General features: G+C 38.7%; 2 protein-coding genes across 2 annotated transcripts in view; both read right to left on the bottom strand.

The window, feature by feature from the left end:
* LOC129729794 (uncharacterized) overlaps positions 1-25056 on the bottom strand; it is a 260740-nt gene that overhangs the window by 3506 nt on the left and 232178 nt on the right. The window contains exon 4 of the mRNA XM_055688618.1: positions 21907-21968. Coding sequence (XP_055544593.1) covers positions 21907-21968 — 62 coding nt within the window. The remainder of the gene's footprint in view (positions 1-21906; positions 21969-25056) is intronic.
* On the bottom strand, positions 15452-16242 carry LOC129729795 (uncharacterized). The gene is made up of 2 exons (XM_055688620.1): positions 16180-16242; positions 15452-16107 (listed from the first exon to the last, which is right to left on the bottom strand). Exons 1-2 carry the CDS (start codon positions 16235-16237, stop codon positions 15674-15676), a joined length of 492 nt encoding a protein of 163 aa, XP_055544595.1. The 5' UTR covers positions 16238-16242; the 3' UTR covers positions 15452-15673.

The raw sequence follows: 25056 nt of genomic DNA, 5'->3' as shown, positions 1-25056 counted from the left end.
GACAACTATATAATTTCAGGAAACAAAAGACTGAGAACTAATAAAACATTCATGAATATGAGCTGCTAGTTGGTTTTATAGCCTTTAAAAGTAGCACAATTTAAATCTTCAAGCTCAAATTTATTATTTATATCTCGTAGCTTCCCTTTTCCTATTTTCATTCCTTCATTTAGCTTCTTTAGATGTTGTTGTGATCTGTGTTACTGTCTCTTGTTATTATCTTTTGTTCCTTTGATCTTACCGTTATAAGTGTTTCAGTGGTTTTGTTGTTTCAAATGTTTTTCATATTGCTGAATATTTTCATTTTTGCTCTTTTCACTCAGGCCATAATAGGGGACTACATATAAAGAAAGATGACAACTTTTTTTCTTTATATGAACATGATAAAGCTGGTCTTCACAGATGAAGGGTGTCCCATATAAAATTTATCATGCAACTAACGCTGTACAAAATTTGTGTAGAGAACTTTAGAGCGTATTTTGGCCTAGAATTACGTCTCACGGCAACATATAGGGGCCGTTCAATAATTACGTTAGCATATTTTTCTACTTTATAAGCATATTTTTCACTTTTTTTTGTAAGATAGCGTAAGAAAATTGCACCCCCCTCCCCTATTTGCTTACGTAATTATTGAACGGCCCCATATAGGGATACAAATTGAAAAAACCGAAAACATCGAGAGTGTCACGAAAATTGTCCACTTTCAAATGCCTAAACCCAGTCAGTTTTCAGCAGAATTCCTTTATTCTCACAGTAGTCTATTGGAAAATTAACTATGTGTCCACCAAAATGCGAAAAATGGTGATTTACTATTAAGGAATAAGAGCTTTGTTGAATGCAAGTTTCGACCATTCAGAGCTGAAACTGCGACTTCTTCCCCAGCACAGCCGACAATCAAGTACACTAAGGTAGCTTTTTACGCGGTTTTTTTACGCGGCTTTTTTTACGCGGATTCAAGAATTAACGCAAATTTTGGAATTTACGCGGTTTTATTTTTACGCGGATTCCGGAATTTACGTGGTTTTTTTTACGCGGGTTCCGGAATTTACGCTGTATTTTTTTGCTCGGATTTCGGTTTATCTTCACTCGGATTGCAGATTTAGCGCAGGTTTTTTTTACGCGTATTCCGGAATTTACGCGTTTTTTTTGACGCGGATTCCGGAATTTACGCGGTTTTTTACGCGGCACGTAACCCCTGCGTAAAAAGCGACTTTAGTGTATACAAATGATTTGACTTTATAACGGATGTGATGTTGTTTTACTCGCTCTAGTCCACAAAACACGCCTAACGGAAGTTTAAAGGCCTGAACACAATGGATACGTTGCGACTGCGCTTGCGGCAATTTAACAGTTAGTCCATACATTTTCTGACAGAATTAACGTTAACGCAACGCAAAGGTATCCACTGTATGGTGGCCCTTAACTCTCAGTAGTCACGTATTGTATGAAAGCATGCCAATGCAGAAATTTAGTTTTATCGCAAAACCAATTACACCACCATGAGAACGATTGAAGGTTTGACCGCGATCGGTAGAGCAGCTGCTGATTTTAGCGCAGCAAGGCTGAGCAGGCAGCTTATTCGATCGCAGCGTTTTACAGCAGACGGACCAACAGGGGGATCGCAGCACCGCACAGCATTACTGAACATTTCAGGACATATGAGTATTTTTTTCCGGACCGTCACCGTTCCGTTTCGTCACCTTTGTTTCGTTAAACAGCTCAAACTTGGACTCTTCCAACGAAATAACGCGCTTTCAAAACTTCAGCGGCTTGCTGACATGGTCCGAATAGACATCGTCTGGATGGTCGTTCGTGGGCTTTTCTCCACTTCCCGGATGATTAGCGTGTCCGTTCTTGCATCAGTCTCATGGTCCTTTTCCTGGTAGATCGGTCACGCTGCCGGGTGTCTGATGCTTTAGACCACGGCCTACCCCTTACTTCTCAGCAATATTTCGTTGAGACTCCTTACGCTAGAAATCACGCACAATCGAATTTCAGACCTGTGTTGAGATTCGCTTCCAACCCATTTTTCGGAAATTTCTTCATGTAAAAACACGTTATTATGCTTAAGAGTTGACTAAAAAACAAAGAAAATTATGTTTGAGTCAAATATAAACAAGCAGCTGTCTAAACCGAGGGATGCACGAATGTAAAATACACGGCAAAACGAATTTACGTAAGTTTAGTTTTTTATGCTGTTGGAAAGTATATTCAGAACCAAGTGTAAAGCATACAATGGGAGTCCGGCTGAATATTTGTCTCGTTGCTTAAAACGTAGCATTGCAAACAGTGATGTGTTTATGTTTTCCTCAACGCGTGGTACTGATACTTTCGCACGTAGATAGGTCTATTAGCACGTTTCGATTCCAAGTGGGGATGGATTTTCTTGCGCTCATCAGTGTGCGTATAATCCATTGAGTCAATACACATAAAAATGTGTTTAAACTGGCAGAGCAGCAACCGAAAACAGTTTCGCTTGTGGTATTACAAGGTGTCCTCGTGAAAGAGATACACTTTATTTATGCCATAAAGTTAAAACAGATGCTAGGGGTAAGACACTATTGATATATTGCGAAATATTCTTAATTTTCAATATTAAAAAGTATTTACTGTTCCATTTTCGGCATCCCTCTATCTATATCATAGCCCATTGCCGTTACATCAAGCGTTACATTATCGTTGGAGGATGTCAATTGACAGATAAACGATAAATATCAAAATATATCAACCAATATCGTGTAATATTAGCGAAATATTTTTCATGAAAATAAAGGTGTCTAGCCCCTAGAACAGATGAGTATTTCAACTCTGGTTCTTCTTTATTATCAAAGTAGTAAAGTAGTAAAGTTGTAGTTGAATTGATACAATTCAAATCTATCGTCTTTGTATTTGATTGCGATCACACTCCTGTCGATGAATAGTAATAGTAATATTTTTAGTCTGCGGTTTTGAGGTTTTCAGCCGGCGGCTGGCGAACCTCACAGTGGCAACTTTCCTCTGTTGGATATTGATTCCCAAACTATCACAACTGACACATTCTGGAATCGTTCCACTCCTCATTTTCGGCCGAAATATCACGAAGTCATGCTCAATATACACGGTCATTCTGCTTGTTCAAAACAGTCTCCAATGTAAACAATTTTTCATCTGATTTGTTGTGAGCAGCGTGCGTTTTCAGTAATTCAGCAATCAAGATCTGAAAACCCTGTCGGCTATATCTCCGCGACATTGGTTTTTGCTTGAGGACAACCATACCTGTTTCCTCGAATCATTTGATTGTCTTGTACACGAAGAATCTGCTCAAATTGGGTTGTTTAGCTATATCAGTTTTTTATATCATCTGAAAGATCTGCATTTTAAGTAAAACGTTATTTAAAAACATTTTCTATCGTTGTCCTTCGCTTTTTAAATTACGATTTGTAACTGCTCGAAATCTGCTCGAAATCGCTACAATGACAGTTCGCCCATATACCAACTGTCATTGTAGTGATTTAGAGCAAATTTTTATTCTTTATTCGAAGGATAATGATATAAAGTTTTAAAAAATCTCGTTTTGCTCAGAAAATTACACTCTTTTAGATGAAATATATAAATATCGGAAATCCGTGAATAGCTAAACAACCCAATTCACATGTGACAGCTTCCTTCTGATCTGTACGTCGCTCATTCCAGCGTTCCAGCATCTTGATTTGGTCTCTACTTGAATCCATTGCAATTTTCCTCCAAAATGAAGTAAAACACTGCCTTAATCATAACAAACCCAGTCGATTAACAGGGTAGGCCTCACGATACGAAAAGAGGCACTTCAATGTGTGTATCATTTTTATGGTAAAACCCTGTATTCTTGAAATTCTCAATCTTGTTTATGTTGTTTATTTGTGTAAAATCATCTGACTACACAATAGAATATCACTTGCTTCTACGAATACGCTGGCGGAAGGTTTTTGTTGACACTTTTAAATCGGGCGTAGATTTGGAGTTGACCAAGCAAAATTTTTACTCAAAAAATTATATGGCACTTCAGATGTAAATCAATGTACATCGGTCTTGATAGGAGGGCAAGTTATGCGGGTGTAGATTACGGACGTATATTGGACAAACTTATGCTACACTGTTTGAAATCTGAAAATCCACACCTCTTCATAGGACGACCATACACTAGAAGCGAATTTAAGAACAGACCTAACCAGAGCCGGATACAATGAGGGGCCCTAAGGGATCTATTTTGAGGGCCCTCTATGAATCAAGAAAAAAATTACTTTTCTCAAGAAAAAAAAAAAGAAAACGATAGTTGTCACGACTGCAATATTGGCGTAGCAATATTGGCGGTTGTTTATTACATTACCTTCATTGTTGTATTTGGAAGTGACCAATAACAACAACTTTTACCAAGGCTCACGCCTCAATTTGCAATAGTACAATAGTTAGATGGATGCATTTACATGAAAATGTTTGTTAACGTTCAGGAAAGACATTTGGGGAAAAATCAAAAGTATCTGATTACTAAAACTTGAGATTTTATTCACAAAACTACGTGAAACATGCAAATTTATGACTTTTTATGCAGAATTTGCCTCTAAATCAAAATTTAAAGCGATGACATGTGATTCTTTTTTCATTAAAATGTTTGTTTATGTTCAGAAAAGACATTTGAGGAAAATTAAAAAGTATATGATTACTAAAACTTGAGATATTATTCACAAAACTACGCGAAACATGCATATTTATGACTTTTTATGCTGAATTTGCCTCTAAATCAAAATTTTTGATTTGTGTTTTTTTTTCAATAAAATGTTCGTTTTTCTTTCAACATCTACATTTTTTTTTGCAGAATAATCCATGTCTCGAGCATAAACATTTTACATTTCTGATGTTTTCGTAGTTTTGTGAATAGTTACATATTACGGCATTCCATTTACTTTTGTACTTTTGAATTTTAATTTGATTTTTATTAGAGATCTTTTAACCAGAAGGTCATTCAGCTTTTAACCTTATTTTTTACTTTTTTTATGTTAATCCAAACTAGAACTTATGGGACATTTAGCTGGAGGAAAGGTTACGATTCATTGGTTTGAATATCGATTAAGAGGCTGCTTAAGCATTAAAGATCTTTTATTTTCTTATTTTCTACGAAGTTTTGTGGATTGAAAAATGGCGACTTCCGGTTTCAGGAAAATAACCTTAAGTGATATTTGGCCAACAATTTCAATACTTCCGAAAGTGGAACTCCATCCGTCATTTTATAGCGATGACATGTGATTTATTTCCATTAAAATGTTTGTTAACGTTCAGAAAAGACATTTTAAGAAAAATAAGAAGTATCTGATTAAAATTTGAGATATTATTCACAAAACTACGTGAAACATGCAAATTTATGACTCCTAAAGTGATATTTGACCAACAATTTTAATACTTTCGAAAGTGGAACTCCATACGTCATATTAAAATCCAAAATGGTGACTTCCAGTTTCTGTAAATCAGCCCAAAATCGCAAAAAAAAAACAATCCAATATGGGTATTTCCATTCTGTGCGTTCTCAAAATATTGAAGTACTTAAGGTGATGATGGAAGTATAAGATGCAATGATAAATAAAAAAAATCTATCTTTTAAATCTTTGATCCCGAGCATCGCCGGGAACGTTCAACTAGTCCTTAATAAGCAAAGTCGCTTACTGAGCAGTTGCAGAGTCTAAAGAATATTTCCTTCAAATTACATCTGTACAATTTGATTTTGAGCAACAATATAAAAATATATATTCTAAACACTAAAATTGTATTGCGTATTTATTTGAGTCCAATGGGTTCAAACGCAACTAGGGGAACCGTCATATTCAAAGATACAACTAATTAAAAAGAGTTTGCATACGATTCTAAAGAATGCAATGTTGTCAATTTTTGTTGCGAACACGATAAACTGAAGGAATTGACTATAGATTATATAATTGATAAGTTCTCAGCAAAGAAATCTCATGAAAAAATGTTTTGAAGTTTCTGAAATTTTTTTAGTCCTTCCTTTTTGGTTTTCAAAAATAAATAAAGGTTCTGAATATATACATTATTATGGAGCCCCTACACAAGACAAAGCCCCGGGCTCCCACAAACGTATGCGTGCAGGCAAGATGGATCGGTGCAGTCAGTAGCGGCTTTCGAAATAAAGCCAAGTTAGTTACTGTGACAAGCCATTTCCACGATAGAGGAATAGTGCATTTTGAAATACCGTTGGTAATTCAACAGAATTTCCAGATTCGATCGACTCAGAATAATTTCGTCGATGAAATAGTTCAGCGGTTCTCAACCTTTTTTTTGTCCGCTTACCCCTCGGCGATATTTTCCAAATCAATAGTACCTCCTGGCTAGGAATGTTCTCGCAGAGTGGGAGAGAGTAGTGGTAGATCATGTTATGGTAGTCTAGTTTAGGTTTATTGTGATTTGTTTGATTGCTACTGTCGTGTTTTTAGAGGAAGTTTGAAAAACAAATAAAGTATTATAAAAAAATGCTTTGTCCGCCATTACTGATTTTTCTCTCGCGTACCCCCTGAAGGCTCTCGGGGTACGCGTACCCCAGGTTGAGAACCGCTGGAATAGTTGGACAGAATAGACTTGCTACAACGCCGAAATCAGCACCCATTTGGTGGAATCAAAAAGACATTGTTAAAAAAAGAACAAATAAAATTGGCTCTAAATTACTTCCTTGAGGAACGCCACACAGCGGACTCAATCTTGACGATCAAGCCGATCCTATTTCGGTAGTAAGATTTCAACCAATAGCAAAGCCTACCCCGAAGCCTAGTCGAGACTTCGAAATTTGACATCCAATTGTCCTTATTGCTGATTCAAAAGGTAGTATACTCACACAGGGTTGACTCAACATAACGTTTTTGCTCCGAAAATATCATTAATAGGCTCTCGGCCCACGTTAAATTTTTCTTTAGCATTAACAACTCTGTGCTGAATTGCTGAATCGAATTGACTGAGTCGAGTACCTATGATTGATAAAAATATTTTAAAAGCAAAAACAATTCGTTTTATCCACATGGTGTCTTCGGCAAATTAGTATTAGTTTAAAATAGTTTATTTGACACGGCACGATACATCTTATGTTTTACCTACTGAGCTAAATAAAATTCTTATAACGTCTAAGTTAGCAGGAAAAAGAGGGAGGCACTTTTTTTATTTCTCGCGGCTGACTACGAGCTAGTGAGGATTAAAGGTGAGAGGAGGGGAGTATAATTTTGACTTGAAACTATTTTAACATTTTGTTTTTCAACTGGTAGAGCAGTAATAGTGATGTGGCGCAGTTTTGGTCTGAAGTGTTTGCTTAAACATAGACGTTGGCTATCCGTTTTCGAGTCTCCAGCACAGTGGTATTCTGACAAGTAGAAAACATAATTTTTAATTTTAATGTCGGCGTTTTTCAAAAAACAGTATAGCTGTGTCATGTACTGGAGATCACCGCTTCCCAGACTGTCTCTAACAGGAACGTTCGGTTGTTTACCTCGGGCCCGAAGGGGTTTTATCAGTTTGGACCTAGCCCCAGTGAATTCGGTACACGAATAAACAACATGCTCAATGTCGTGGTAGCCATCGCCACAAATGCAGTGATTACTTTCCACAAGCCCTATGAATGAAGTCTCGACCTACATCCAACCCCTTGAACCATGCTTTCGTCGATACCTTAGGAGAAATAGAATGTAGCCACCGTCCCAGTTCATCTGTATCCCATGATGATTGCCAACTTTTGAGCGTCCTCTGACGCAAAATACTGAAAAATTCATCATAAGCAATTGGTCTACCATAAATAGCGCCATCAATCGCACCCACCTTAGCTAAAGAGTTAGCCTTTTCATTGCTCGGAATGGAACAATGTGAAGACACCCACGCTAAAGTTTCGGCAAAATTGTAGATAATAATTTCGTCCTTAAATTTTTTTAAGCTCAGTCAACTATCAATGTTAAACATTGTGAGGGTTTTGTATGTGTTTTTTTAAAGGGAGTTTTTGTTGCGATATTTATTTTAGATTTATATTTATTTTTTTTTTCTTAAAAAATGTAGTTTTTCTCACGGTTTTCTCCTGGGAGGACAAAATTACCGTCTACAACATTCCCGAAGACATTACAGGGCAATTGAACTGCTACATTACTTCTATACTCATGAATACGTTGCACACGAAACTGCATTGGACGACCCCTCGTCGCTAAATTTACATTTTGTCTTAGCTGTCAGTGAATGTATGTGTTACTTTCGTAATCGAGTGTCATCTAGCAAAAATAGGTCTCGAACAGACACGCTCCGAGCTAGAAAACAACAGAAATACATAATTCGTGAGCTGTCCAATTTCTGTGTGTGCAGAAGTTTTGTATACCGAACAGTCATAGGGTACTTTGAGAACGGAATTACCAAAAATGGTATGGAGTGGGGTGTTGATCTACTGCGGATCTACTGCCATGATAAAAATCGTCAAGAGCCGTTTTAAGTGAAATCCATGATGCAGTGCAACTGAATTGGTAGCGGGTCTCAAAGTATCTAATATCTCTGTCGAAACCTGAAACATAAACTTCAGACTAAGCGCTAAAAGAATCAGAAGGTTCAAGCCTTTTCGGTGAGACAGAGACAGGATTGGATAAAAAGGGCGAAGGTGCTGGTACAGAGGGCCACGGAAGGAAGGTTTTCCTATTTACCGACGAGAAACTAAGGAACCCGCTTTTGAATTCATCACCAATGTACTATCAAATTTAAATATTTTTTCAAAGTAGAAGTAATTTAAATTTTACCTCTCGATTCAGTAAAACAGTAAAATTTGACGGTAAATTCGACAAAAAAAGGCGATAAGATGAATATAGGAGCGGAGCACATAAGTGAAAACAGTGACATGAGTGATAACAGTAAAAATAAACTCTCAGCAGCGAGCTGGACTGATTTTATTCTAGGGTAATTGTTCCATTATTTCTCTCATTAAGGTGATATTCACGATAAATACACGGATTGAACACCAAATGTTTACGAAATCATTGAACAAATAAACAAAATACGCTTACGTGCTCTTATGGAATCGCCCAGCATTGTATATTTAGTGAACTTAGCTAGATTTATCCTGAATTTGTAAAACAAACCATTTTTTACAACGCTTCCATATCCATCTCAAAACTTAAATCACTGCTCAATTATTCATCTCAAGACGCCCCATATTCACCCACTGTTAGTCATGAATGAAATACATTATCATGAATGAGCTGCAGACCGTCGTTGTAGGTTCCTTAGGTATCCGCTGTAGTTGTTTACGTGCAAAATTGGCGACCTAGGTAAGCAATGCAGGGCTGTCGATTTATGTCAATTATGTCGGAATAATTCAACGTTTTCAGTATACTTTTTTCGTATTACGGGAAAATGATTTGGCAAATTTTGATTGTGTTCAACGGAGTGAAAACAGATGGAAATACATACAGTTGAAATTATGGATTTGTAAAAATTCATCTCATATATTTTTGCTAATTCAAGCTTTTAGTTGGAAATTTGAGGTGAACAATTCGACGATTAAAATATTCTTTGTGGGGTGAGTGATTTTGTTTAGTGATTAAAATGAAAAATGGTCCGCTAGTCATGAAAAAACTTTGGTTGGCAGCTGTACTAGTCCCGTTGTAGCTGTATAGAGCGATGCGCGGATTTTATTTTCTGAGGTAGGTGATTGAAATAAATAGGTTCTCGAGTGCAGATGCCCGACTATTATATGAGATTTAGAGCTTTTAAGTGAGTTTACATTATAAGAAATCTAAAGTAAACTAAGAAAAATCCAATTCATGGATTAGAAGATTGGTTTAATTAGAAAATATGCGTTTTTTCCTGTTTTCAATTGTGTTTTCATGTTGTATAAGATGAATATATGGGTTTAGATGAATAATGGAACAATTCCCCTATTCTTCTACTTATCTGACATCATTTTATGATACGTGCTCAAATGCACTGAAAGTGGTAACTAAATGCAAAAAAATACTTGACAAAAAATCACTATGTCTAATTCAATTTTTTTATCACTCATACACTTGTGACAGCATTCGTTGTTTTGCTCTCGTCTCGATTAGACGCAAATTGTTTATCTCCGTTTGAGTTCGCAAAATAACAATACACGAGTTATCGTACGGGTGTTTTTTTTTTGTCGATTAGTTCTTGTGCTGCGCGATAACAATAGCCTGTTATATATCGGCAGAAACATCTGCACACTGGTAGGGGCAGGCTACCCCGCCAGTGATTCGATACGCAGCTGATATATCAGCAAGAATAATTCTCCCGCACCGCTGTTATCCCGCTAGCAGCACGGACCATCATACGATCGAGCGAGTGGAAGTCAACTACAAGTGGCATCTACAAGGTCGCGTGTAGGACACGGCCACTGCGTCTCAACACTAAGCTGGATCGTCATTGTTTGTTCTGCGGAGACGCTCGATTAATTCTACTATCAGCCGTGAGGTCGTGACTTAGACGTTCGGTGAAGTATTACCTTTAGAATTTTTACTATTATTATCAATATTATTACTATGTTATAATATTATTGTTAATATTATTATTGATATTATTATTGTTATTATTATTATTATTACTATAATTATTATTATTATTATTATTACTATTGTTATAAGTATTAGTATTACTGTCTTTTTTTTATTTGATCCATTGTAGATTGAAAAATTGTTTTTAAAATTTAATATCAACTACTTGAACCCCCCCCCATGTTCGAGTATTTATCGTTTGTGTGCGGTAGAGCGTAACGCTCCCGCAAAATGGACGACATGCAGGTGCAACTTTTCCTGGAAGTGGAAACAAACGGGGAAGAAATTGAAATTTCTCCCATCAGCTCACCCCTACCTTCCCCTGTGCCCTCCCCTTTGCCAAGTCCTGTACCAAGAGTACCGGAAGTACGGGTAAAAGCTTACCCAGATGCCGCTGGCGGTCCCTACGTTGTTTATTTCCGGCCCATAAAGAAGCCATTGAATATTATTCAAATTGGCAAAGACCTGGCAAAACATTTTTCGGCCGTAACCGAGATAACGAAGGTGAGGCCGAACAAACTGCGAGTTGTCGTGAGTAGCTTGAAGCAAGCAAACGAAATTGCTGGCTTCGAGCTCTTCACGAGAGAGTATCGCGTGTACAACCCTGCCAAGGATGTAGAAATCGACGGTGTGGTTACCGAGGGGAATCTCACTGTCGATGACATTTTGCGTCATGGAGTTGGCTGTTTTAAAAACCCCTTGATGCAAAGTGTAAAGATACTGGATTGCAAGCAATTGAAGAAGGGAAGAAGAAATTCCTCCCTTCGGATTCCTTCCGAGTAACATTCGCCGGATCCGCGCTGCCGAACTACGTCCGCTTGGACAGGGTTCGTCTACCTGTACGCCTGTTCGTACCGCGGGTCATGCATTGCCAAAACTGTAAGCAGTTAGGTCACACAGCCACCTACTGCTGCAACAAGGCACGCTGTAGCAAGTGCGGAGGCAATCATGCTGAGAACGCTTGCAGTGTCCCGCGTACAAACAGCGCGAGGAAAAAGTTAAGCGTTCCCTTAAGGAACGATCAAAGCGCTCTTTTGCAGTAATGCTTAAGAGGGCTGAGCCCCCCTCGACAGGAAACATCTTTTCCTTTTTGCCAACCGATGAGGGTACATCTGACGATCCCGTCGAAGGGTGTTCTTATGCCTTGCCAGAGGGATCTAGGAAGAGGAGAATGCTCGACTCTCCTAATCTTTCTCGTAAAGGTCGTAAGATAACCCCTAGCGGAATGACCAATAAGACAACACAAAAAGGAAGCGGTAAAGAAAAACCGAAGCAAGTACCCTCCGGTTTTAATTTCAAATCAAACCAGGAGTACCCACCGCTTCCTGGGGCACCAAAAACCCCTCGTGCACCCATTTCTCGATCAGAAGACATAAAAGAAACAGGGTTCATAAAATTCTCTGATATTGTGGACTGGATATTTAAAACATTCAACATACCAGATCCCCTTCAAAACATTCTTCTTGCCCCTCTCCCTACAGTGAAAACCTTTTTGAAGCATCTCACAGCAACTTGGCCCCTCATTTCAGCTATCGTATCTTTCGATGACTAATACGTCGAAAGAGGTTAGGAATTTTGTCACTGTGTTACAGTGGAACTGGAGAAGTATCATCCCCAAATTTGATTTATTTTCACATTTGATAAACACATACAATTGTGATGCGTTCGCGCTTTGTGAAACTTTTCTCAATTCAAATGACCAACTTAATTTCCACAATTTTAACATCATTCGTCGAGATCGAGACTCACACGGTGGAGGGGTACTTTTAGGGATCAAAAAGTGCTATTCTTTTTTCAGAATCGACCTCCCCTCGATCTCGAATATTGAAGTTGTTGCCATTGCCATTGTATCCATTACTGGTAGCGAGGCTAGCGATCTGCAAGGACCATTGCAAGATACCTTAGACAATTTGTCTGATTAGGCTCTTAAGCTGGGTATCGAATTTTCTCCGGAGAAAACCGAGTTGGTCGTTTTTTCTAGGAAGCATAACCCAGCTCAGCTGCAGCTCCTACTAACGGGTAAAACGATCTCTCAGGTTTTAGTCGCTAAATATCTCGGGGTCTGGTTCGACTCTAAATGCACCTGGGCTTGTCATATTAGGTATCTGACACGAAAATGCCAACAGAGGATTAATTTTCTTCGTACGATTACCGGAACCTGGTGGGGAGCCCACCCAGGAGACCTTCTAAGGCTTTACCAAACAACGATATTGTCAGTTCTTGAGTACGGCTGTTTCTGCTTTCGCTCCGCCGCGAACACGCACATTATAAAATTAGAGAGAATACAATATCGTTGTTTGCGTATTGCCTTGGGTTGCATGCAGTCGACCCATACGATGAGTCTTGAAGTGTTAGCGGGTATTTTTCCGTTGGAACATCGTTTTTGGATTCTCTCTTACCGGTTGCTAATTCGATGCACAGTTATGAACCCATTAGTAATTGAAAATTTCGAGAGGTTGGTCGACCTTCAATTTCAATCCAGATTTATGACTTTATATTTTGACTATATGGCTCAAGATATTAATCCTTCTTCATACGATTCCTCCAATGTCGCACTTTTAGATACTTCTAATAATGCTATATTCTTCGACACCACCATGAAACAAGACATTTCTGGTATCCCGGATCAATTTCGACCCCAAGAGAACCCTAAGATTTTTTCCAATAAGTTTAAACATGTTAGTTATGATAAAAGGTTTTACACTGACGGATCTAATCTAGATGAGTCCACTGGCTTCGGTGTTTTCCACGAAAATTTTACCGCCTCCTACAAACTCGATGCTCCTGCTTCCGTGTACGTCGCAGAACTTGCTGCTATTCAGTACTCTCTTGGAATCATCGAAACCCTACCCACAGAGCACTACTTCATCTTCACAGATAGTCTCAGTGCCATTCAGGCTCTGCGATCGATGAAGCCTGTGAAGCACACCCCGTATTTCCTGGGGAAAATACGGCGGTTTTTAAGTGCTTTAACAGATAAAAATTACCGGGTTACCTTAGCGTGGGTCCCTTCTCATTGCTCGATTCCGGGTAATGAAAAGGCTGAATCTTTAGCTAAGGTGGGTGCTATTGATGGCGATATTTATGAAAGACCAATTGCTTATGATGAATTTTATAGCATTTTGCGTCAGAGAACACTCAACAGTTGGCAATCATCATGGAACTCAGATGAACTGGGACGGTGGCTACATTCCATTTTTCCTAAGGTATCGACGAAAGCATGGTTCAAGGGGTTGGATGTCGGTCGGGACTTCATTCGCGTGATGTCCAGACTTGTGTCCAATCACTATACGTTAAACACGCATCTCTTTCGTATAGGGCTTGTAGACAGTAATCACTGCGTTTGTGGCGATGGCTACCATGACATCGAGCATGTTGTTTGGTCGTGTACCGAATACTGTGGTGTTAGGTCCGAGCTTATAGATTCCCTTCGGGCCCGAGGAAAACAACCGAACGTACCCGTTAGAGACATTCTGGGAAGCGGTGATCTCCAGTACATGACACAGCTATACTGCTTTCTGAAAAACGCTGACATTAAAATTTAAAATTTTCTTTGTCTATTTGTCAGATTAAGGATACAAATATGCTATGCTGAAGACACGGAAACGAAGAGCCCGCATCTATGCTTACACAAATATTCTGAACCCACAACAAACAAGAATACAATTGCTCTACCAGTTGAAAAACAAAGTTCCAAAATAGTTTTAAGTCAAAATTGTATCTCCCCTCCTCTCACCTTAAATCCCCACTAGCTCGTAGTCGGCCGCGAGAATAAAAAAAAGGCCTCCCTCTTTTCCCTGCTAACGTAGAATTAATACGAATTGTACTTGACTCAGTAAAACAGAAAATGTATCGTGCCGTGCCAAATAAACTAATTTAAACCTAAAACACTTGTGACAGCATTTCGCATGATGTTAACTTCGCTTTGGATTAATGTCTTCTGCTTCGAAGGGTTTGTGTTTTGGTACGAGAAGGAAAGATGTTTATTCATACAACTTCGCGTGATTTATCTGTAGAAAATGTTCCGCAATTCGTAAAAAAGCTAGTCCTTGCACTTACTAGCTTTGAAAAGAAACGAGTATCTTGTGTTTTTCACTATCAAAAGCCAAAAAGAAACAACGATTTTTGTTTTCAACACAGATTGTGTGTTTGGAAATCATAGCGATTGTTTATGTAGCAGAGCTTTCAGAAGATTTCAGAATGCCACAGATAAAAAGATCTCGACAGCTCTCGCTGCAAAACTTTGTGCATTGTTTTAGTGTATTTTCAGTACATATACATTTTTTCTGTAAAAAATCGGTATTTCAAAATAAATGCTACGTCGATTGTAATCCAACCCCTCCCTCCTTGTCACAGCTTGTCACAAAACGATGATGACACTACATCCCAAAAACATTCCGTTGACTGGGAAAAGGATAATCTGATAAAAAACGTACGAAAAACCTCACACTTGAATGCATGGGAATCCATGTATATCACTACCATTGACCACCTACTAATAAAAGAGGACGACCGCCCAATATCGTTCCTTCTCTTCCACCTAACGAAGCTGTAAATACAGTACAACTCTCTGCGTATTAAGTATAGGAAACGCAAAATGTGATACCCGTGAAACTACTACAAGTAACTAGTCGGACATCGTCTAGCTGATGGGCAAAATCGTAGCCCGAAACCGTTCGACGAATAAGGTAAATGTACTCCTTTTTATGTTTTGTAAGAATAATAAGTGTTTTGTCCTGTCTCGCGTCGCGGTAAGGAGAACAATCATATCCTCCCTGCCCTCATGAATGCTACGTCATTTAAGTATGGTCCCTTAATACTTTTTTAATACTTAAAAAAACACGAATGTGCCTTCTATTTAGAAGAGTAATATTGACTAATAAAAATTAAAAACGCAGAATCACTTTTTTGATGACATGGTATAATCTTCTTTCGGTGTTAATAAACTGAACTCAAAAATTTAAAAGAAAAAACAAAACTCACTCGAGCGCGCTTAATCATCGCAGCAGGCAACGATGATTAATTTCGGCAGGCCAGTGCCTATTTGTAATTAAGTTTTAATAACATCGACGGAACGAATTAACTGATCAAGGCGAAAGTTCGGATCGGATTAGCTTTCACTGAACGCCTTATCAGTTCGAGCGGCGATTGATCAGATAGTAGAGCGAAGCCATGAGAACCAGTGGCCACAGCTCAAGGGCACTTAGTAGCCGTTCAGCTCGGGATGGTTTCTGGTACGGTGAAGCTTGGTAGCCTCCTGTTTGAGATAACTTCGGTAGACCAAAAACGGTACAGTTGCGCCGCACGGTCCACCCATCACAGAACCGGGTATTGTTGGTGCATCCCATCTCGAAGTGACGTTCTCCGGTCGGTGTGGTGAAGTTCAACTGGAAACAGCGGAAATCCATCGAACGTCCGGAAGTTTTGAGCGACGGATTCCACGGTAACAACGAGGATTGACTTTGAACGATTAAACCTACGGTACAGGACACCCGGCTAGATGTTTTCTGGCAATGGGTCAAGTTGTAGCGGGAACGGCATGCACTGCAATTAGTAGTAGCCCGGCCTGGAAGCGAAACGTAACAGTTGGTTTGGGATGATTATGGTTTCTGAAAGGTTTTTGGACTGTGGACATTACCGTTACGGACAAGTGATACCAGCGCGAATAGAAGAAAGAGACGCGTTCTGAACGACATTTCGAGTGAAACTAGTTAGTAGAAGGAGGGTCGTGCGTTATGCAAGCAAACAGAATTTTAGTCACATCGGAAACAGACTCTGTAAATAAACCGCTTGTTTAGTGACGATATTTCGGCTGATATATAATATGATGATAAGTAGTATAGGTTGAAAACACTTTCCGTTTCATTACCCAAATCTTTGGCAGTAAGATGAGTCAGAACAGACGCAGGACGTATCAAATTGCGTGATTCAGTGGCATCGCGTGACTCATTTCGTCATTTAGTTTCTTTTTCAGTTCTTTTCCTAAGCATGATGTGACGTGATTTAGGAAATAAGTTTTCAAAAACATAAACAAAGACCTATTCATTGAAGAAATAAAACTAACGCGAATGAGATTGAGCGCTTGAAAACATTTTTGGAAGCTGTCGAAGATCATCAAGAACTCTTGATAGCTTATTCCTGCAATTATAGATGGGTATCAATGGGGTTTGACCAATGAACAAAAAACTCGAAGATTTGTTCAGCAGTTGAGCGTGTTCAAAACTGTAACTTGAGTTTTCAAAGTTCAGTATTATGTGCACCAGTGTTTGCACCAATGATAATTCCAGCCCAAATGACCATGTTAGCCAAAGGGGATGACGTTTCTTAGCGGAATATCTTTCCATTTCTCACGTTGACACTTGATTGCAAACAAGTTAGCTGAGTACATGACAATTAAAAGTTATATGAATGAGAGTAAATGATCAAATTTTCGTTTTGTATCAACAACTTGGTGTGAAAAATTCTGTTTATACACGACTTGGTTCCATAGGAACCACTCATTAATGTTACAGAGTAATGAAATCAAATTGCACATGCGTGATTATTCCTTCAACACTTCAGGGAAATTGATGGACGAAACAAGCGCTCGCCGCTCGTTTATAATGATTTTTCAGTGATTTTATGTGGTACTCTCCACTGGTTATGCTATACCACAAGGTGATAAATGCACCGTTCCTCCAAAGTTGCCATGCCGCTTGGCTCGATTCGTGCTAATATACGACGCCACATTAATCGACCCGTTTATAACGTTTTATATGCTTAAAACGCGAACACATGTCTATTTGTGCGATGGCTCGGACCGAAATGACCGAACGACCATTCCACGCTGTACCTACAACGCTGAGCGATTCGTGCTGCAATCACATTCAGATGTCACCGCTCCAGTTGGCCTATGCAAACGCCATAAATGTAAACAACAATGAGGCGTGAGAAAAACCGTCAACAGTCTGCTTGTTACTTTGTTTGTTATTGTTCTGTGTGTGTTTTTATGCTACCGTTTTTTTCGTACCAACCATTCAACGTTTCAACGAGGAGATTATTCCTAGCGTGAGGGCGAACGGAGCACAGCGAGGAGTCGAGTTTTCATTTTTACACTTTCTCGGCTGATTTGTGTGCACGATAGCCAGAGGGCGCACTGACGTTGAACTGGCACGCAAGCTTTTGGGCTGCCCATGCATATACGGAAAGGTTTAGGTTTATGTGCACCGTTTAGTGGGCAGTCAGGAAGCACTCTGCTCTACTGCTACCTCTTGTGCAGGATCACTCGGGAGTCTCTCCGCGTGGAGGTGATTCACCTAATGAACTCGAAATGGGGAGCAAATCGGAGGTGCTGCTTAACGCGTGTGGTAAAGTCGTGATCTGTCGATTCGATTTGGTTAGTTGTTGCAGTTTGCAGGGCTGATCTTGGCGTGTTCGACGAACTGACGGGGTGTAATAGATTTGGTCTGAGGAGGGTGTAATTTTGATTATCTTTAAAGCGCTCGGGGCCGGTCTTCGTTGAGGCCAAGCGATTGAAGCTCCAGATTAATTTCACCAGTGGGTCGTGAATTAAATTCCACACGTTGTAATTGCCCTTCGATGTTTGGTATAGGTAATTATAGATAAAGTTTTCATTAATTTTGCTAGCGTGATTGCACTTTTTAAACTAAATCTGATCAAAAGTTTGTTGTTTTGATATTACGTTTAGGGCGTAAGCTCTATTTAATACAGTTCTCAACCAAGAAGAACAAAAAATGCAAACCATCTGGTAACCAGTTTGTATCAGATATAGCAGTGTCTTGTTCTAGTTCAACATTCTATGCAACTCTGGTTATCCTATGATCCACGTTACTGTTGTTTTACTTGTTCTCGCAGGGTACAAGAGCTCTTACCGCTGTTTTCCCATTTGCTACTAGTCTCCAAACGAGATTCCTGGTGCAGAAGCTGCTGAAGATGACGATAACGATATTGATATGCAAATGAGTGAGAGCATGCATAACGAAAATATCGCGCATCGCATAGAACAATCGTTTGCTGCCCGTTCTTTGGGCCTTAGGGTGCGCTGTCTGCTGTAGGGCAGTAGGAATGATCATCGGTCACGACTTGTCAGATAATGCGCTACCGTGGGGACTAGAACGCAGAGTCTATCGGAAGCACCAGCAACGATAAACAGCCTGCGGTCGTGAAATACAGAAGCGAGAGTGGAGCCATTATTCTCAAGAGATGTGTTACCATGCCATTATAGGCATGATTACAGGAAACGATTGTTGCCAATGTTAGACCCTATCATGAGGAAAATTAGTCATTTTATTCTAAAGTGATATGTTGGAATATATTAATATAATGAGATTCGAACACACGACATCTCTAGCCAAACAGACTCATTCGCTATGCGAAGAAAAATAAACCTGCCGATAAGTTTACCGGTTGCAGCGTGTTCAGAACCTTGGCTCCAACAAAATGCAAGAAAACTTTGTGGGTGTGCATACAATACGTAAGTTAGTAATTTTGAATATTTTGTTTACCCAATCTGTGACGAAAATTGTTTCATTCCTCCTGCCAAGTAAAAACTACAATCGGCTCTTCTCAGGACCACAAATACATTCTTGAATTGTGAAATTGTGATCGCAGTTCTACATCTATCCCAAGCGATTAAAAAAAGTGGCGCTAGAAGATCTTGAAATTGAATTGTTTCTCACCAAATGCGATCATTTAAAAAAAAATTCAATTTTTCATTAAAATCGATGCAATATTCTTGAAGATATGTTTATCTAAAAAAATATTGGCTTCAATTTTAAATGACAATAACAACTTGAAAACTTACTCAAATTCAGTAAAATTGGAAAATCAACTCCCCGAGCGAAACTCTTGAATCTTTTAATATTAATTTGAAAAAATTAGACATCGCGATTTTTAGTGATCCGTTTCACGAATTCTGACCCATATTTATGCCGTAAAAACAGAGAAAATTTGTAATGTTCGGTCAATCACTTGTTGGCAACGCGATACTGACTTTACCTTTTTTGGAGCTGGTGCCGAAAAAAACCCTCAACTTGTTTTATTGTTCAATGAAAATTCAGATAACTTTGCAACATTTTCAGTTACATTTTTTTTGGTAAATTCATGTTACCATATTGTACTCAACAAAATGGTTATTGTATAATAAGTATTTTGAAGTTTTTTAAGGTGGAAACCAAATTCTCCCCGGTAATCGAACAGTTATTACACAGTCCACAAAGTTTTATTGCATTTTGACAGGATCCTGCCAATGGGGATGACCGGCACGAAATCAGTTCCGCTACAAATTTAGAGTTAGATGTACGTACAAGCATAAATATCATCATTGAAGTTACAGACATTAGACACAATGAACATAACCAGCATCGAATGCGATGTATCGTTGCCTCCGTACTTTTACAGTACTTCTTACATAATCACGACTTGTATGCTAAATTGTTTGTTCGTGTGCGAAACCGCCATCGTCATTCGATCCTCCTCGCTATTGGCCATCAACGGCAGCATTATTACCACAAAATAGGACGACGCCTGCAAGCCGGTCATATTTTCCACGGTCTTACCACAGGCTGGACGTGGGTTGTTTGCTTCCGTGGCTGGGAAGAACCACCAGACAGGTCCAAACACTGTTTGTTTTTGACCGTGATGTGGCAGGGTTGAAAACTACATGGCATTAGCTGAGCACCGGGCATCAAAACGAAACATCCCTGGGCGAATAGAGAACACATCCGTTGCGGGAAACCTGAACATGCTCGGATGACCACCTACCAGGAATGGCAACTCTGCCATGCCAAGCACGCGGGAAGTGCCCAGGGGAAGGACACCGATTTCACCAATCACGACTCTACCGTGAAGAGTCTGACCCTGGCAGGTACGGAAATTACACTGCACGCGTTTTGCTTTGTGTCGGATTCACGAAGTCGGAAAGGGTTCGACTCAGGAACGGAATCCAATGCCAATAAAGAGAGGTAAAATATTGTAATTAGAGTTTTAATTGAGAAGCGTTGTTGTAACTGCACTGTGAATGCTGTCTAAGTGATGTATTTTATGGGCCTTTTAGTGTATTTTATGGAGCTTTTAGTTTTAGGCAGAAAAAAAAAAGAAATAAAGAATTGGAAAAAGTAGACCACCAGGTCTGTGGGTTTAGTGCGTGACGGTATTGACACTGAGAAAGGAATTACTCGGCTCTATAAGGTGGAACGAAGTGCAGTGGTAGCACATAATAAATGGAGCGATGTTTCGACACTTTCCGATTTCAATGAAGCTTTGGACATGTGCTGGCCGTTGACTGATAACTATAACTAATGAAAAACAATATTAATAAAATGAATATTTTTTCCGTCGATATTCTCCTGCTGTAACAAATACAGCTTTTTACAGAAAAAAATCTAAAAAAACAAAATTTGACAAACATCAATTATGTGATTATCTTAAAAATTGAAGAATGTTTTTGATTCGGTATTTTTTGATAAAGAAACCTAAAAGACTCAATAAACTTTTCTCCTGTGACCGTTTTGCAAAGCGTGTCGTTGTTAGGAATATTTTTTTCTGTAAAGGTGCTCATATTGCAATTTAAAGTTGACTTTTAGGATATTGTCTGAAATATCTAAAAAAATCTAAATTTTAACTAAGTTGCTAAAAACTGTCGAAATTTTTTTTTGTTGAATTTAAATTAAAACAATTGCCTACATTAAAGTCCTAGCCAAAATGTGCCAGATTCTCTGCACCAATGATCAGATTTAACTATCGCAAACATGGCGAACTAGTTCGCAATGGTTTAATTACCCACTTTAAATTCCTAGCCCTTCTCCGGGAAACGATTGTTATTAAATCGCTAATTTCGAACATACATATTAGGCATTTCTAATTTGTTGGAGACGAAATGAAAAACGATAAAAGAAGCATCATCCGGTGGGCTCGTTCTACAGCCAAACAATTTCGTAGACAGTGCTGACGCTGGTGAATGTCGTGGTCATTATGGGAGGCCAAATTGCTGGTTCCCGGCCGGGGGCGTTGCATGTTATTCAACCTTCGCGCCGTTCGTGACCATGAACAGGTCACTTTGACGGTATGGGAATCGGTCGCTCCTCCCAGATGGATGGACACACGCGCATGTTAAGAATTTTATTTTTAATTTCGTACATTATCAGAATTCTCCTTTTGTTTGCAGAATGTAAGTTCCTACGACGATGGTGATGGCATGAAATTGCTAGTCATTCACGGTGATTGTGTTTCAGGGAAAGATCATTGGGGTTTTAATGGCGATGAACTTGGGTCCCGGTCGTAAATGCAATTTCGAGCTAGGCTTTAAACAGTTTTTTACGGTTACGGACTCTTTGCGTAACTAACACGATAAACTATGTTTGCTTACCGAGGGGGGCAGGCGCACAGGGGCTGCGTATAATTCAGTCGGACGTAGACGGCATTGCAGACCTGCGGGGTAGAGAAAATGAAAAGTAAATATCATTGTTCGTCGTTTGTGTCTTAGTTTCATTTTTTTTCTTTACCAAACAAAATAATCCCTGCTCCCATTGAGCTGAAATTATCGTTTAGAAGTACTTGGGTCATTTTACCTTTAGTAACTTATTCAGAAAAGATGTAACGGGCAGTGAGAGTGATAAGTCAAAGAAAGTTCCCTGTCGGAGGCTCGGCACTTTCAGTTCAGACAGTTGAAGACCGATATACCCAGTTTGCAGAATCTGTACAACCACACTCTAATTCAATTTCAATGTTTATATTCAGAGTAAAAATTCGCTTCGCTTTGGATCGTCCCTCAATTTATGCCATGTAATAGCATCTTTTTTTTATTTTAAAAACATGCATTTTAAAATATAATCAATTTGTTTGTCAGCTTTGATTGCAACGCATAGGAACGTGAAGTGGATGAAAATGGATAGTTACCAATCTTATTTTCTTGCACATCGAAGCTCTTCACCTACCTACAATGTAGAACAAAAGATTTTTTTTATGAACAATAAAAGTGCTTAAACCTATAACTATAACCTTTTTGTTCAATGTATATGATATTATTGCTATTTTACATATTTGTCATTTTCAACTTTTCTTAGAATTTTCTAACACTTGGGCATGCTAAACTGCCTTGAAAATGCCTGCATCTTAAACGAACATTTTTGATTCTGATGAAACTTTGTACACTGAGATCTTTTTACGGTAACCCACGTAAAAAGATCTCAGTGTACAAAGTTAATAAATTCTTAATAAAGAAAAGTAATGATTCAAAACGGTACAAAATATCATACTCATTACGATCACGTTTCCCGCTTTGGGTAAAAGATAATCAAATTACCGTTTCCAAAAATAAATCACAATTTTCGGTGTAAATACCGAAAATTTAATATATTTGCCTTTAGAGTTACCACCATCATACTCAAATAAGCTTAAAACATTTTTAAACGGTTTTTCCTTGTCATATTTTCAACTCCACTATTGGGAACGTACCTTCGCGTAAAGTGTCTATGATTCCGGTTAGCGGACATGACGTTTCAACAGGAATTTGGATTTTTTGACTCAAGACTTCTTTCTGTGAATGTTTAGGTTTCAGGTGTTTGGGTAGTTTTAAAACTAGTATGATAGAAAGTACCCGGAAATCAACCCTAGACGCCATCTAGAATTTCAAGATGGTGACTTACGATTTCGGGAAAACTTTGCTAAAATTGCCGAAAATCATCTCATATGGATATTTTCAGAATAAAGATTATGCTCAGCGACCGAAATTCAACTTGAGATGCTATGTTGGAGTTGAAGATGGTGACTTCCGGTTTCTAGTGAAAAGTATAAAAGACAATAGGGTAAATTAACCTATGGTGGACCCCTTTGCTTTATTAAGCTATAGCACGGTAAGGGTGTGCGAAATCTCGTGTTTCTTTTATCTAAATTGAGAAACAATTTTCTCATTAAATATTATCAACTTATGATTTCTCAACCAATTTCTCTGCTGTTATAAGCTCCAGCTTAGATCTGGAGTTGCTTCAAAGTATCAGGCCTCAAAAAAATTAAAAAAAATCTAGGATTTACTTTATTTTTCCTAATTTTCGGGATTTTCTTTCGAAATTTTTACTCAAGTAGAGTCTAAATATCTCTAAACCTTTTTCATAAATACGAATCAACGAAAAAATTGACCTGAAATTCATAAATTTTAGTTATTTTTTGAAGAATTTCGAGAAAAATTTCTTTTAATTTCGGAAATTTCGCACAGCCTAAGCACGGTGTGTATGGTTAAAGAACTTTACGACTTACGAGGGGTATAAAAAGTGATCAAAATATGACCACGTGGTTTAGGAACGGCCTCTTATGACAGCGAAGCGTCTAACTAGCGGGGGATAGTACGGTGCTACAAATGAAAAAAAAAAAAAATTGCAAGAACTTTTGAAGAGACGTAGTGTAGATTGTAGGTTTAGTCGAGTGTAACTTTCAGTCATATTAGACATTTTCCAAACATTTTTAAAATTTGAAGTTATGGTCAAAATACCGTTTTTTGGAGCTCAGCGCTTGAAAAATAAAATTAATTTTCAACTAAGTTACTTCTCAACAGATTTAGAACGATTTAGCCGTTCTGGAAAGGGGAAAGATAGAGCTTTTAAAAAATATACAGGTTTGTACTAATTTGCACTTTGAAACTATGTTTGTCATTTGTAGCAGCTTTGCATCCTCTTAGAAGTTAGACGCTTTACTGTCATAGGTAATACTTTTTAATGAAAAAAAAGTTGTTTTTTTGGGAGGGTTCCAAATGAAATGTTAAAAGCTATATTTTCATATGGTGGTGATGTCTGTTTTTTTCTTTAAATAAAGTGTTACTACCATACGCAACAACAGAACACAGTTATAGACAGTAACACATTGGTAGTTGATTACTTTTATATTTATTTTTGAACATTTGGATAATACGTTGACTGACCCATAATTGTAGAGTGACTGTAGAATGAAATTTTGCCCTTGTATTTGGTTTAGCAAACTGTGGATGGAGTCAATTTTTTTTACACTCATATTACAGGCTTGTAAACGATCAACACTTTCATTTGATCGTTAGTGTGTAGACTTTCGCTCGTAAATGTAAAACGGCCGTCACCGGTCACTTCTCGCACAAAGAACAGATGGGAAATTGACACTCGTGCATCGAAGAGATACACACTGTGCACTAGGGATGGGCGATACTGACGAAAGTATCGATACTTTGGTATCGCGATACTTGAATGAATTTCAATACCAGGTATCAAAGCATCGACCGAAGGAGTATCGATTATCGATGTTACGATAGCATCGGTATAATCGGTGAGTATCGAAGCCAAAATACTCGATACCGCGACCCCTAATGTCGATACCGTTGGTATCGATGCTAGTATCGCCCATCCCGACTGTGCACACTGTCATTCGTTGGCTGGTAAACGGTTGCATAATGCGTACCATTGTTGCCAAGTGCGCATACAGGAATAAAATAGTCCCCACACGTGGTCTCCGTGGCTCTGTGGTTAGCGATGTCGGTCGGCTAGCTCTCCCACAAACG

This window comes from Wyeomyia smithii, chromosome 3 (assembly GCF_029784165.1).
Source record: "Wyeomyia smithii strain HCP4-BCI-WySm-NY-G18 chromosome 3, ASM2978416v1, whole genome shotgun sequence".
Lineage (NCBI taxonomy): Eukaryota > Metazoa > Arthropoda > Insecta > Diptera > Culicidae > Wyeomyia > Wyeomyia smithii.
The sequence above is the reverse complement of the archived record's forward strand: the minus strand, read 5'-3'. Positions and strand labels throughout refer to the sequence as shown.

What these genes read in the sequence shown, in the direction of transcription:
- LOC129729795 (XM_055688620.1), bottom strand. Translation starts at nt 16,237, where the DNA reads ATGTCGTTCAGAACGCGTCTCTTTCTTCTATTCGCGCTGGTATCACTT. An exon ending in GGTATCACTTGTCCGTAACG is followed by an intron (nt 16,108 to 16,179) that starts GTAATGTCCACA and finishes TTTCGCTTCCAG; the next exon opens with GCCGGGCTACTACTAATTGC.